At 42.2% G+C, this 12,810-nt stretch overlaps 1 protein-coding gene across 1 annotated transcript in view; it reads left to right on the forward strand.

Moving 5' to 3' along the window:
* CDKL1 (cyclin-dependent kinase-like 1 (CDC2-related kinase)) overlaps window positions 1-12,810 on the forward strand; it is a 59,977-nt gene that overhangs the window by 9,719 nt on the left and 37,448 nt on the right. The window contains exon 3 of the mRNA XM_008571410.1: window positions 5,126-5,246. Within this exon, the coding sequence (XP_008569632.1) occupies window positions 5,126-5,246 (121 nt within the window). The remainder of the gene's footprint in view (window positions 1-5,125; window positions 5,247-12,810) is intronic.

Here is a 12,810-nt window from a genome sequence, read left to right on the forward strand (position 1 = left end):
CTGTGCCTATGGTACGGGGGCATTAGAATAGCTCAGACTGCAATCATTCAAGGGCGAAAAGCAGCAGCTAGGTCATGATCTGTAATAACTCTCCTTCCAGAAGACAAGAAAAACAGGAGAGACAAACAAGGAGAAGGAGTCCTATATTGCTATTGGCAGGTAGGGGCTGGTGACTTAGTAGACTTGGGTAAACTGCCAAGTATTGTTACCTAGGATGCACAGATTACACTAACAACAGCCTTAGAAGGTGGTATCGTTGTCCCATTTTACAAATGGATTCAGGAGGTTAATGATTTGCCAAGGCCTCCTGGTCAGTAAGCTGGAAGTAGACACAGTTCTGTCTGTGCCCGAGTCCGTGCCCTTATGTTTGCACACGTCACAGCCATCGTGTTACACCAGAACCACACTCTGAGGTCTCCAGGACTGGTCCTCAGAATTCATTTTGCCCTTGTGCAGCAGGGCCTCAGCTGTGAGGCTCATGGCTTCCCCAGAAATATGAGTGAGGATTCTCGCTGGAACAGCAGGTCTTTCCAGCTCTCATTCCATAACGCTATCGATTTCTTTAGAGGGCAAACCATTATGGTTTGCCACCAACAAAGATGAGTCTAAGCACAGGGGAAAAATGTGCATTACAATACAGTGCATGCATTCTTAATGAGAACTATATCACCGTCAAGAGGGTGAAAACTGGTCCTTGGTGGGGGGGGGGAGTCTAACTTTTTATTGTATAAAGCACAGACATACATATAGTACATGCACAGATATACAGTATATTTGTGGTATTAAAATCTCATTGGTTAGTGATTAGGACAAAATGTGTGAAAAGACTCCTTAGGGGAACAAAAGTGAAAAAGAACACAGGGTGTGGGCAAGGGGGACTGTTGAGTGTGTACTGTGTGCCAAAGCCATGTGTCATTGACCTTAATTAATCAGGAGTAGTAATAACCTACAGAATGTTCAGAGCATCCCCTTTTCCCCACCATCTCCTCACTTTCAATAGCCTTCCAGCGGGGACAGCAGCTGCAGTTGGGGACTTCAGTTTCTGATCCTGCTCAAAGCTGTTGAGTGACCTTGGTCAAGCTCGATGCCTCCTGGAACCTGGCCCACCTCATTTCCATGATTTATGTCCCTGTTTGGAAGTGCTCGCTGACTTTTTGCTGAGGGGAGCAGAGAGCTCTTGGGCCAAACATCTCACAGAAGTCAAGCAGCCCCACGGCTGAAAGGGCAGGAAAGTAGAGGGTCAGAAGAGCACAGCAGAGAGAAAAATGCAGGCAGAAGGGCAGAGGGTGGGATTGAAACAAGGTTCTGGTGCCAAGAGAGGCACTGTAGGCAAAACACAACCTCCCCCAGGAGGGTCGCTGCCTTCCAGTAGCAGACCATAAATACTGTTGAGCAAATTACCATCCTGGTGACACGCTGTGAGAGGTAGGACTGTCAAGGTTGCCTGTTATCCAAAGCATTTAAGTGCTTAATTGAATGTGCTCTCTTCCAGAGCCCCACCCATTCCACTAAATGCTAACAGAATACCTCGTAAATACTCCCTAGCATCAAAATCTAATTAAAGCTTTCATAATTTTTAAAGGCTTCTGCTCTCCCAATATTAGTTGAAGGAGTATTTTCCAACTTAATAGAAACCTCAGTGAGAAATCCTGTGACATATTTAAGAATTTAGTGCTGCTGTTGCTAAGAGGAGCCATTTCTGCTCCTTCTCTTCAAATGGTTTCAATGGCTTGTTGAAATGAATTAGTAATATATGTCTATAAATTGTTTTAGCCATGTTCAGCATTCTCTGTTACACATTATGAGAGATTACGAACTCAAATGTCTGTGGGTATCACACTGCTAACATAAATACATGAAGCAGGCTGGAGGTAGGACAAGATGGAGAGGGGGAGACTGGGACAAACTGGAGACCTCATGTCTCATTTAAAGTGGACAGCCACTGCTTTGCTCCTCTGACCATGAGCAGGGTGCTAGAGTTTCAGAGTCTTTTTAAAAAGTCAGAAATCAGAATTTTATGTAAAATCTCCTGGGATTTTCCCTACAAGTTTTTATTGTGAAAAAAATTTTAAATATACAGAAGTGGAAGAATAGTACAATGAATACCTGCATACCCCTAACTAGATTCATTGATCAACTGTCAGAATTTTGCTGCATTTCCTTTTTGTCTCTGTCTCTCTCTCTCAAACACGCCATGCACACTTTTTTAGCTGAGCCATCTCCCTAAATATTTAGCATGAATCTCCTGGGACAAAGACACTCTTCTACATAACTGCATTGTGATTTCCACACTCAAGAAATTTATCGTTGACTCAATACTATTATCTAATATACAGTCTATGCTCAAATTTCTCATATTGTCTCAATAATACTTATATAACTGTATGTATAACTAAGTAACTATATATATATATATATAGATATATATATACACACACACACACACATATATATAGTTACTTTTAAAATTCAGGATCTGATCAATGACCCTACACTGCATTTAGTTGTCATGACTCTTTAGTCACCTTTAATTTAGAAGAGTTCTCCACCTTCTTTATTCTTTTCTTGGTCTTTCATGGTATTGGCATTTTTTCAAAGTCTGGGCCAGTTGTTTTGCAGAATGTGCCTCAACTTGAATTGCCTGGCTGTTTCCCCATGATTTGATCCAGGTTAAATGTTTTGGGTAAGAACACTACGTGGGTGCGGCTATGTCCATCGCACTAGTTCCCATCAGGAAGCCCATGATGACATTTTGTCCCATAATTGGTGCTGTCAGTTTTAACCTCTGTTTAAGATGGGTCTGCCATATTTCTCAATTGTGAAGAAACATTTCCCCCTTTATAATTAATAAGTTTTGGGGGGGGTCATACTTTAAAACTGCGTGACTCTCTTGTTTCCCAACAACTTTCACCCAATGGTTTAAATGTCCACTGATATCCTTGCCCGAATCAATGGTAAGAGTTATTGTAAAATGTTTGTTTTTCTATAATTCTTTCTACATGCATTAGCTATAATTTTTCTGTTAAAAAAGGGCTTTCCTTTACCCTCCACTCTCTACTTTTTAGTATCGCTGTGGATTCACAGATTTTTTTATTCAACAAAGTACACGCCATCCCTGCCATTATTCTTTTTGATTCTCAAATTGTCATGCATTTGGCCATTTGAGGCTCCTTTGATCTAGTTTCTGTGTCCTGACAGATGTCCATCATGCTTTCGGCATCACTTTACTGTATGGCATAACAAAATGCCCCCTGGAATCCACCATTTCTCCAAGGACCCCTAGTTCTTTTTAGTGAGAATGAAATGTCTTGACTTCAAAATGATGACAAGTAATTTTTAAAAATTTTAAATAACATTCGGGCCAAATGAAACACATCTGCAGATAATGTTTGGTCTGCAGGCTGCCAGTTTGGGGCCTTTGGATCATACAGCTTTCATTATATGCAGATGTTCTCATTAGAGACTAGCAGAGATCTGGCCCATTGACGTTCATTACTAATATAAAGACTCATGTTGGGAGTTGGTATAAACTGGTTGTCAGTAGCATGCAAGACTAAGCAGAGCATTCCCTTGCCCACAATGATAGTAACCAAACAAAGTTCCCTGATCATCATCTCTCCGTATTTGTTCAACAAGTGGAGACCTGTTTAATTTTATTTTTGCAAGATAATATACTAACTGCAAATAGTAACAGACTGTTTTGTTTGTTTATTAGAAGATTTTTTGGCTTACTCACAATGTGTTTATCCAGAAAGATTGTATTCCTGCTATATGGTGAACTCCTAAGTGATAAAGCTGCCATGCAAATACTTCAAGAACAACAGAAGCAGATATCAACAAGCTGGCTTCTTTTTTTTTTTTTTTTTTTTTTTTTTTTTTTTTTTTTTTTTTTTTTTTTTTTTTTTTTTTTTTTTCTGTCTTTTTTCCGTGTCCGGCAACGGATCGCAACCCTCAGTGTTGCCCCCGCACCGGGCCGGGGACCGGCAACGGGATCGCAAGCCTCGGCGCCGCTTCCTCGCCTCGCTCAGCCAGTGAGCGGGAGCCGGTCTGTATGTGGGATCCGAACCCTTGGACGGGAGCGCCGCCGAGCTTCCCAAGCGGCGCACTATCCGGTGCGCCACCGGGCCGGCCCATCGTTGTTTGATTTTTATGACAGGAACTACCCTATACTGTTAAAGTTACTACAGTTAAAGACACCAAGTCTGTAAGGAGATTAAGCACAGACCACCATCTGTCAGTGTCCTAATGCTCCTACACACTTCCTGCCACATACCTTAGACTCTAGAAAATAAAATATCACAGAGCAGGAGGAGACAGAACAAGTGATTTTATAATTCACATTGACAAAAATATAATTATACTGTTGCTTTTTTGCCACTTAAATTATTTTTGTTTCTAACCAATAAAATTTCTAGGAAGACAACCTGTATTACATATAGTTCTTATAAAACATCCAAACCACTTTAGAAGGTGGTAGTTTTTATGGAATGGAAAATTTTTTAAATAGGCAAGGCTTGTGTCTTTCACTTTAAATTTTTTTTAAATGCTTTAATTTACCTTTTTATTTGTCTTAGGCCACAAATTTCCTTTCAACTGGCATATTTTCTTGCTAATTGTTAACCTTCTTTATTGCTTATTAACTTTAAAAGCTCTGTAGTAAAAATACTGTTGGGTAAAGTCACCTGGTTGAAATTCTTTGAACTCCATCTGTCTTTTCGTTGAAACGATGAAAGGTAAGAGTTTCTAAACCAACTGATGCTATCAACCACACATAAAAACCATACAAAGAATTTGCTTTATAACTATCAGTATGCTGCTGCATTCAGTTTAGGCCATGTCAGGGTTATTTTTCATTTTGATCCCAGTTGTAGTACCTTAATAGTCAATAAAACAGATCAGGTGTCCTCTGTGTGCATCATTAGCCTGTGCTAACTCCTGCTGAGAGGAATCCAGAAGAAATCTCAGTTCAGTCTCTGGCCAGAGGACCAGCTGGGTACATTCTGTTCTCTCCATGTGGTCTCCAGCAAACCTAAAATAAATATCAGGCCCTCAATCTCTCCACCCAGTGATTCCAGCTTTTTCAGTATTCCTCCACTCCATATTGTCACAATTTTTTCTTCTCTAGTTGTCCCAGAAACAAGACATTAGCCAGGGCTCTCAGCATTTGGAGGAAATGTGGGATCAAGGCAGCTTCCCTTTACCAAAAGAGAGTGTTACAGAAGAATTCCTCAGCAACACCCAGAGGGGTGAGGAATATTTTCCTCTAGTCTGGAGAGAGTAGTCATAATCTAAATAGCTTTTTTCATAATGAAAACAGCTCCCCCCTCCACCCAAAGCTGATCTATTAACTATCTCTCTGAAACGAACTTCAAAATATTTACCTTGGTTTTTCAATATAGTGAAGGGACTAATGCAAATCATTTTAATCATTTTAAGCTATTTGTATGATAAAGTGATATATCCTTAGGTCAAAAAAACAAAACACAAAAACTTGAAGGTACAGGAGAATGTAAAGTCAAGAGGCAGCCCACCTTGCACTTTACTCTCCATTCTCTCTCCCCCAAACAACCAGTTTGTCATGTTTCATTCCAGATGTCTGTGCTCCTACAAAGACATATATTACCTTTTCAAAAAGAGAGATAAATGCTGTCATATTGTACATACTGTTCTGAAATTTCCTTTTTGCATTTATTTTTTTTTTATTTTTTATTTTTATTTTTTTTTGTCTTTTGTCTTTTTCCGTGTCCGGCAATGGATCGCAACCCTCAGTGTTGCCCCCGCGCCTCGCTCAGCCAGTGAGCGGGAACCGGTCCATATGTGGGATCCGAACCCTCGGGCGGGAGCGCCGCCGCGCTTCCCAAGCGGCGCACTATCCAGTGCGCCACCGGGCCGGCCCCCTTTTTGCATTTAATATATTTGGACATCTTTCCAAGGCAACACATACAGACGTGCCTCATTCTTTTTAATAGCTGCATAATATTTCATCATCCAAGTGTACTGTAAAGTCCTATGGTTTATTTCACTAATTATGTATTAATGGACATTCAGGTTTTTCCAGTGATCAGTCATGTACATGTAAAGGTTTGCACATTTGAGAGAATATTGCGGACAGGAAGCTTGATTTTCACAAGTGGCTCATTGGGAGAACCATCAGTTGATGGAGACACAGCCCTGTGTGATGGCTGCTGTCCAGTGCATATACCCGAGGGGCTGGGCTACAAATTCCATCATTCTTCTAGTCTAGCTAGTTGTAGGTGGTGAGGTATACAGTAGAACCATGGCCATATGCTGATTATCATGCCTCCTTTGCTGTAAAATGGGACCCTTGGTCTGATGTTGTATGGACTCCCTTGCCAGTTAAGCAGGCATCCCCTAAGCCCTTGGGGTGTACTGTGAGCAGGAAAGGTAAAACCCGTCTCTAGAGTTAGTTTCAATTCCAGTGAGGACAAATTGTTACTCCATCCACATAGCGGCTGGTCTCCTTAAAGGACAGCACATATCAGGGGCTCAGCATCAGTTTCTGCTGCTCGCAGGTTGGGTCCTCAGCAGCAGCTGCTAGATCACCCTTGGAAAGAGGGAGCCAGTGCTGTTGGGCCATGCATAACCATCATCCCTGCAGCCAAGGCCATTCTGTTCATGGGACGATTACGTAAGCACTGATGTGGCTAAGGACAGAGGAGGCTGACACCCACCAGGAAAGACATCCTCTCTGCCTAGTTGCTCAATGCTTCCTCTGTAATAGATGATCTGTGGAAGCCATTAGTATGACATCCTCAAGCTCTGTGCCCACTCGCACAAGTGGAATTTGTGCCTCTTCTCCAAATGATTTTCCCATCTTGCTCCTTCCAGACTTTTAACCAACTAGACAGCTATTTGCTACTGCCATGGGTTCATGCATATCTCAGGTCCCTTCTTCCTCCATACAAAGTGAACCGTCAAGTGCACTGCTTAAAGCTATGTTCATTGCGAGGATTCCCTTTCACCGTGGTCCCTCAAGACCTCTGCTGAGTAGGAATACAGTATGGGAGCAGTCCATTTTCAACCAGTGCCAGCATAATGAGCTGATCCATCTGTGAGCCAGGCTTGAGATTTTCCCCCTCCGTTACTTAGAAACTCCTGCTGAGCCATACATGTGAGCAGAAGGAGAGGCAGCAGTGAAACAACACAGGTGACATGGGGACGGTGCTACCTCTTTTTTGTAACTTGCTTGTTCTCTCCAGACCTGCTTGAGCCTGATCCTGAATGTATAATTTCCATAGTATAATGGATTCCTGCTGCGTCCATTCAGTCTCGTGACAGTGGGTCTCTTATCCAGCTCACAATGGCAAGCTCCAAGGTACACAACCACTTAATGTCTCATGGTTAGGTGCTCACTCTCCTAAGGCCCAATAACATGCCAGGATCTGGGCATGACTGGATATGCTGGGTCATATGGCCTGAGTGGTAGGGCAGCTTTGACCTGCGGCAAAGTTCTCTCTTGCTCTGGGTCCTACTCAGTGTTGGCAGCCTTCCACCTCACTTGATAAATTAGAGCAGTATTCCCAAGGGCTGGATATGCTGCCTCTAAAATCCAAAGACTTCTGCAAGAGCAATGCCTCTTTTTTAGTGGTAGGGATACAAGGTGCAACAATTTGTCCTTTATTTTAAAGAGGATGTCTCAGCATTCTCCAGGCCATTGGACTTGTAGAATATCACCCATATACCATTCCTCAGAGGGTTTTCTCCCACCCTCTGGCACACAGGTCTTAATTGCACATCCAGAGTCCTTGCCATTTCTGCTCACCAGGAGGTCCAATTAACATGATATAAACAATACAGTGGACCAGAATGATAGTCTGTGGAATGTCAAGACCATCAAGGTCCCTGTGGACTATATTGTGACAGAGGGCAGGAGAGTTAACCTAGGCCTTGGGCAAGACAGCGAATGTGAACTGCTGTCCATTCCACAAAAGATGAACTGCTTTTGATCCCACTTACTGATTGAGATTGGAAAAAACACATGCACCAGATCAATAGCTGCATGTCAAGTGCCAGAGACTGCGTATATCTGTTTTAGCAAAGATACCACATCTGGCCCAGCAGCTGTAATTGGAGCTACAATTTGGTTGAGTGGGGATACAATGTGACCCCCACATTCTTTACGTCTTTGATGGTAGTGCTCATCTCCACAAGATCTCCTGGGATGTGGTTTTGCTTCCGATTTACTATTTTGACCAGGATTACATTGGGTGGGGCGGTGGGGGACAGTTTCAGGGGCTTCTATTTGGCTCTTTCCACCACATTGGCTCTTACTCCACAGGTCATGAAATCAGTGTGAACATTTGCCAATTGCTAGGTGTATCTATCCCAATTTTTCACGTGGAAGTGGAGGAAATAATCTCAAGTGTGGATGCGTGGACCTGTTAGGCCTACTGTGAGTCAGTGCTCTAACCTGAGACCATGACGGCATTTTGGGTCCCCAGATACCAGTACTGGCTCAGACCTGTAGCCACAGCCCTTGAAAGGTCTGAGTATTTCCCTTCCTGCAGTTACTCTGGTAAATGGTCACAGATCTCTGTGGGAAACGGTTGAGAAATACTTGTGGTGCCATCATAGGCTCCTTCCTCAAGGTGACTCAGTCAACAATGCTTTGGTCTGTAGACTTAGGTCTAGAAATTGGGTGAGGAACTACAATTTTCCATTCTATCACTTGACATCAACTTTCCGCTTGCCATCTCTCAGTTTTTCCAACTAATACAAGCCAAGTAACACACTGGCCAGCTGCCCTCCTATCTCACTTATAGGAGCTCCATGGTGAGGTCCTATCTGTGCATCCGCACAGATTTCAGTGAAATAAGGCATCCCAGCCTTGCTTCCCATTATGGTAATGATGTGCACTTTGCCACTTTTAGCACCTGGTTTCTGCCACACTGAAATCTCATTGCTCCCATTGGACTCAGAGAGCCTAGTTCCACAGTAGCATCTCTAGCCCTCTGAGGATAGCCGTCAATGAGCTTCTTAAAGATGACAGTGACCTCCTTACTGCTCCTAAATATTTTAGTGAAGAGAGTATCCCCTGTGCCTTGCAAGGAAACATAATCATGTGGTGGATTCTGCAGTCCCACATAATACATTCATTCTAAATATTTCTATCTCCTCGAGTTCCCAGACCCCTTCTTCAATACTCTACCACGGCAGTTCCAGCATATGTACCTTATCTACTGAAAGTTCAACCTTCAAAGAGCTATGCAACATATTTAAGACTGTCTCCAGGTGTCCTTGGCAGGAATTAAGTCACAAGTCACAAGAGAGTGCTCCCAAATCAATTAATTTCCCCTATCTGGCCTTACGTTTCACTATTTCCATGGCCCAACACCCTCGAAATTCCTGGTGGTACATATGAGCCAGGTGTTGTAATTCTCTGGGTGTAGTTATTTCCTCCCAGAGCAAGAACCTTATTGCTCTCCTTAGACACTTCTACCAGCTCATCCCGGCTATATGTCTGTGGGCCCTGGGAGGGGGTGGGATAGACTGTAAGGAGGGCAAGTATCTCTTCCTAAGGAGGCACCTGCATCAGGGCAGGGATTTTCAGGGTCTCAGTGTAACAGGAAGCAGATCACCTATGGCAACGGGGCAGAAGCTGCTGCTCCTCACTCAGAGGGTTCAGGGAAATTTGAGGATTTAAGATTATCAGGCTCTTACCCCCAAACGTCACTATCCTGATCTCAGGATCCTTCTCTTTTCTCCCCACGGCCCTGACTTTGGCATAAGAGACCTGTTAAGGCTGTATATTGTCTCCTTTGGAGCTCTACTAGTCTTGAAGTTAAGTCCTAAGACTGATTTTCTGTACAATCCTGTGTCAGCAGGAGATAAATGCTCTTACATACAGCCAGAGAGGCGTTCTGACTCCCACAGTTGACCAGTGGCTAACCCAAACCTATCATTTTCTCTTTTCTTTTTTCAATGATCTGAAGGTGTTAACAAAAGCCAGCTCATTCAATAATCCCCATAATTACCGTCACCCCATACCACTTCTGTGCCGCCGCTATTGCATAATCCAACCTGCACCTCATTCAAAACCACCTCTGATGAAAGTCTTAGTAGTTGCATTGCTGCAGCTCCTCAGGGCTTCCTCCCACCCCACTTGCCACAGTTGGGCCCTGTTGCCATCTGACTGGTAATCGATCCAGTTCCAGAATTCCATTCTGAAGATCTGCTAGCTAGGGCCACTTTAGTGCCAACGGCCTTAGCCCATGCACCTCCTGGAATGTAATGTCTGAGACAAGGGACTGTTTTCACAGTCATTTTGTGAAGTGATGCCAGAGAACAGGAGTTGGGGACAGGAGAGAGGACAGGGAAGGAGGAAAAGACAGTGCAAGGGACAACAGAGACTCATCCAGGTCTCTTTAAGGAACCCAAGGAAGAGAAGAGGACTTTTCCCTATACCTCCTGCCCCCCACTGGTCAAAGGTTCCCCCATGGAGTGTTAACTCCTGCAAATGCAGAATCCCACAGCATCCCACACCTCAGACCACAGGAGCCCTGGGACAAAAAGCAAAAGAAACAACCTCTGAAGTGAGGTTCTGTCAGGTTACATGTACTCAGAGCTGGCTGCTGCAGCAACGGTTAAATTCAAAGATGGGCCAAATGGATGGGAAGCAAGACACAAGAGGCACTAAAACTTCCTTGCTGTTCCAACAAACACCCAAGGCAGGATCCCACTGAAGAGCCTTTGGAATGGTACTTCCTACTGCCTGCAACATTTTCCCAGACATCCTTATGACATTTACTTCCTTCAGATCTTTTTTCAATGAGATCTTCCCTCTTTTAAGTTGCAACCCTCCCCCCAACCATGCTCCGCTCCTACTTACTTACTTTCTTTCCATAAGACTCATTAACATCTAACCTGCTTGGATAAAAGCTTCTGGAGAGCAGACATGACATTTACTTCCTTCAGATCTTTTTTCAATGAGATCTTCCCTCTTTTAAGTTGCAACCCTCCCCCCAACCATGCTCCGCTCCTACTTACTTTCTTTCTTTCCATAAGACTCATTAACATCTAACCTGCTTGGATAAAAGCTTCTGGAGAGCAGAGATTTTTGCCAGCCTTGTTGAGTATCGTAATCCCAGAGTTTAGAGTAATGCCTGGCAGAGAGTAAGGTACAGAATATGTTCTTGAATAATAATATATGACAAATGATTGTATGAAAATAGAATAATCTTAAAATATTTTTATATATTTTCTATTTCCATATATTTTTAATAAAATTATTCAGTAGCTTCTATTTTCATATGTTTTTATGAAATTACTCAGTAGCTTGCCTTCCTCACTCAATAATACATCATTGTCATTATGACAATAGATAGACCTCTATTAATTTCACTCTTTTTAATAGTTGTATAGTATTTACTATTTCATGATTTGAATATACCACCATTTATTTAGCCATCCTCCTCTATGAAAAGATGGTCATGTTGTTTCCAATTGTTTGCTTCCACAGACAATGTTGCATAAATATCCTTGTACATATATTTTGATGCAATGGTGCTTTTATTTATATAAGGTATCTCTCAGAAATGGAATGCTGGTAAGAGGTTGTGTGTGTGTGTGTGTGTGTGTGTGTGCACATGCGTGTGTGTGTTTTCAATAGACTTTATTTTTTAGAACAGTTTTAGATTTACAGAAAAATTGAGAAGATACTACAGAGATTTCCCATATATCCTGTGCCAATTTCACCCATTAACATCTTACATTACTGTGGTACATTTGTTATGATTAATTAAACAATATTGATACATTATCATTAACTGAAGTCCATGCTTTATTTACGTTTTCTTAGTTTTTATTGAATTTCCTTTTTCTGTTCCAGGATCCCATCTAGAATATCACATTACATTTAGTTGTCATCTGTCCTTAGGCTCCTTTTGTCTGTAACAATTTCTTAGACTGCATGTGTTTTTGATGACCATGGCAGTTTTGAGGAGTACTAGTCAGATATTTTGTAGAACGCCCCTTTATTGAAATTTATTTGGTGTTTTTCTGATGGTTAGTCTGGGGTTATGGCTTTTGGGAAGAAGACCACATCACATGTTGTACATACTGTCAACATGATTTATCACTGTTGATGTCGACCTCGATCACGTGGCTGAGGTAGTATTTGTCAGGTTTCTCCACTGTAAAGTTATCATTTTTCTGCCTTTCCGTACTGTACTCTTTTGGAAGGAAGTCACTATGTGCAGCTCACACTTGCAGAGTAGGGAGTTAGGTTCCTTGAAGGTGGAATATCTACATAAATCATTCAGAATTCATCTATATAGGAGATTTATCTATTCTCTCCTACTTATTCATTCATCTATTCATTCATTCATTCATTCAATCAATCATTTATTTATATCAATATGGACTCATGGATATTGTGTCCCTTTGACATACCCCCATCAGTGTAGGGTTTGTTTTTGTTTTTGTCTTAGCATTTCCTTACTTCATGGCACTACAATACACTCCGGGCTCATCTTGTATATTTCCTGCCACAATGCTAGAATCAGCCATTTCTCCAAGGAGCCTGGTTCCTTTTATTAGACAATGAGGTTAGGAAAAGGATCTAAGCACTAGGTGTGCTTGTTGCCACTAATGTGTGGTTTCTTCTAGGCCCTCTCAGCTGACAGCCAATCATTTATTTATATCAATATGGACTCATGGATATTGTGTCCCTTTGACATACCCCCATCAGTGTAGGGTTTGTTTTTGTTTTTGTTTTAGCATTTCCTTATTTCATGGCACTACAATACACTCCGGGCTCATCTTGTATATTTCCTGCCACAATGCTAGAAT

This window comes from Galeopterus variegatus, unplaced genomic scaffold, assembly GCF_000696425.1.
Source record: "Galeopterus variegatus unplaced genomic scaffold, G_variegatus-3.0.2 Scaffold687, whole genome shotgun sequence".
Taxonomy (NCBI): domain Eukaryota; kingdom Metazoa; phylum Chordata; class Mammalia; order Dermoptera; family Cynocephalidae; genus Galeopterus; species Galeopterus variegatus.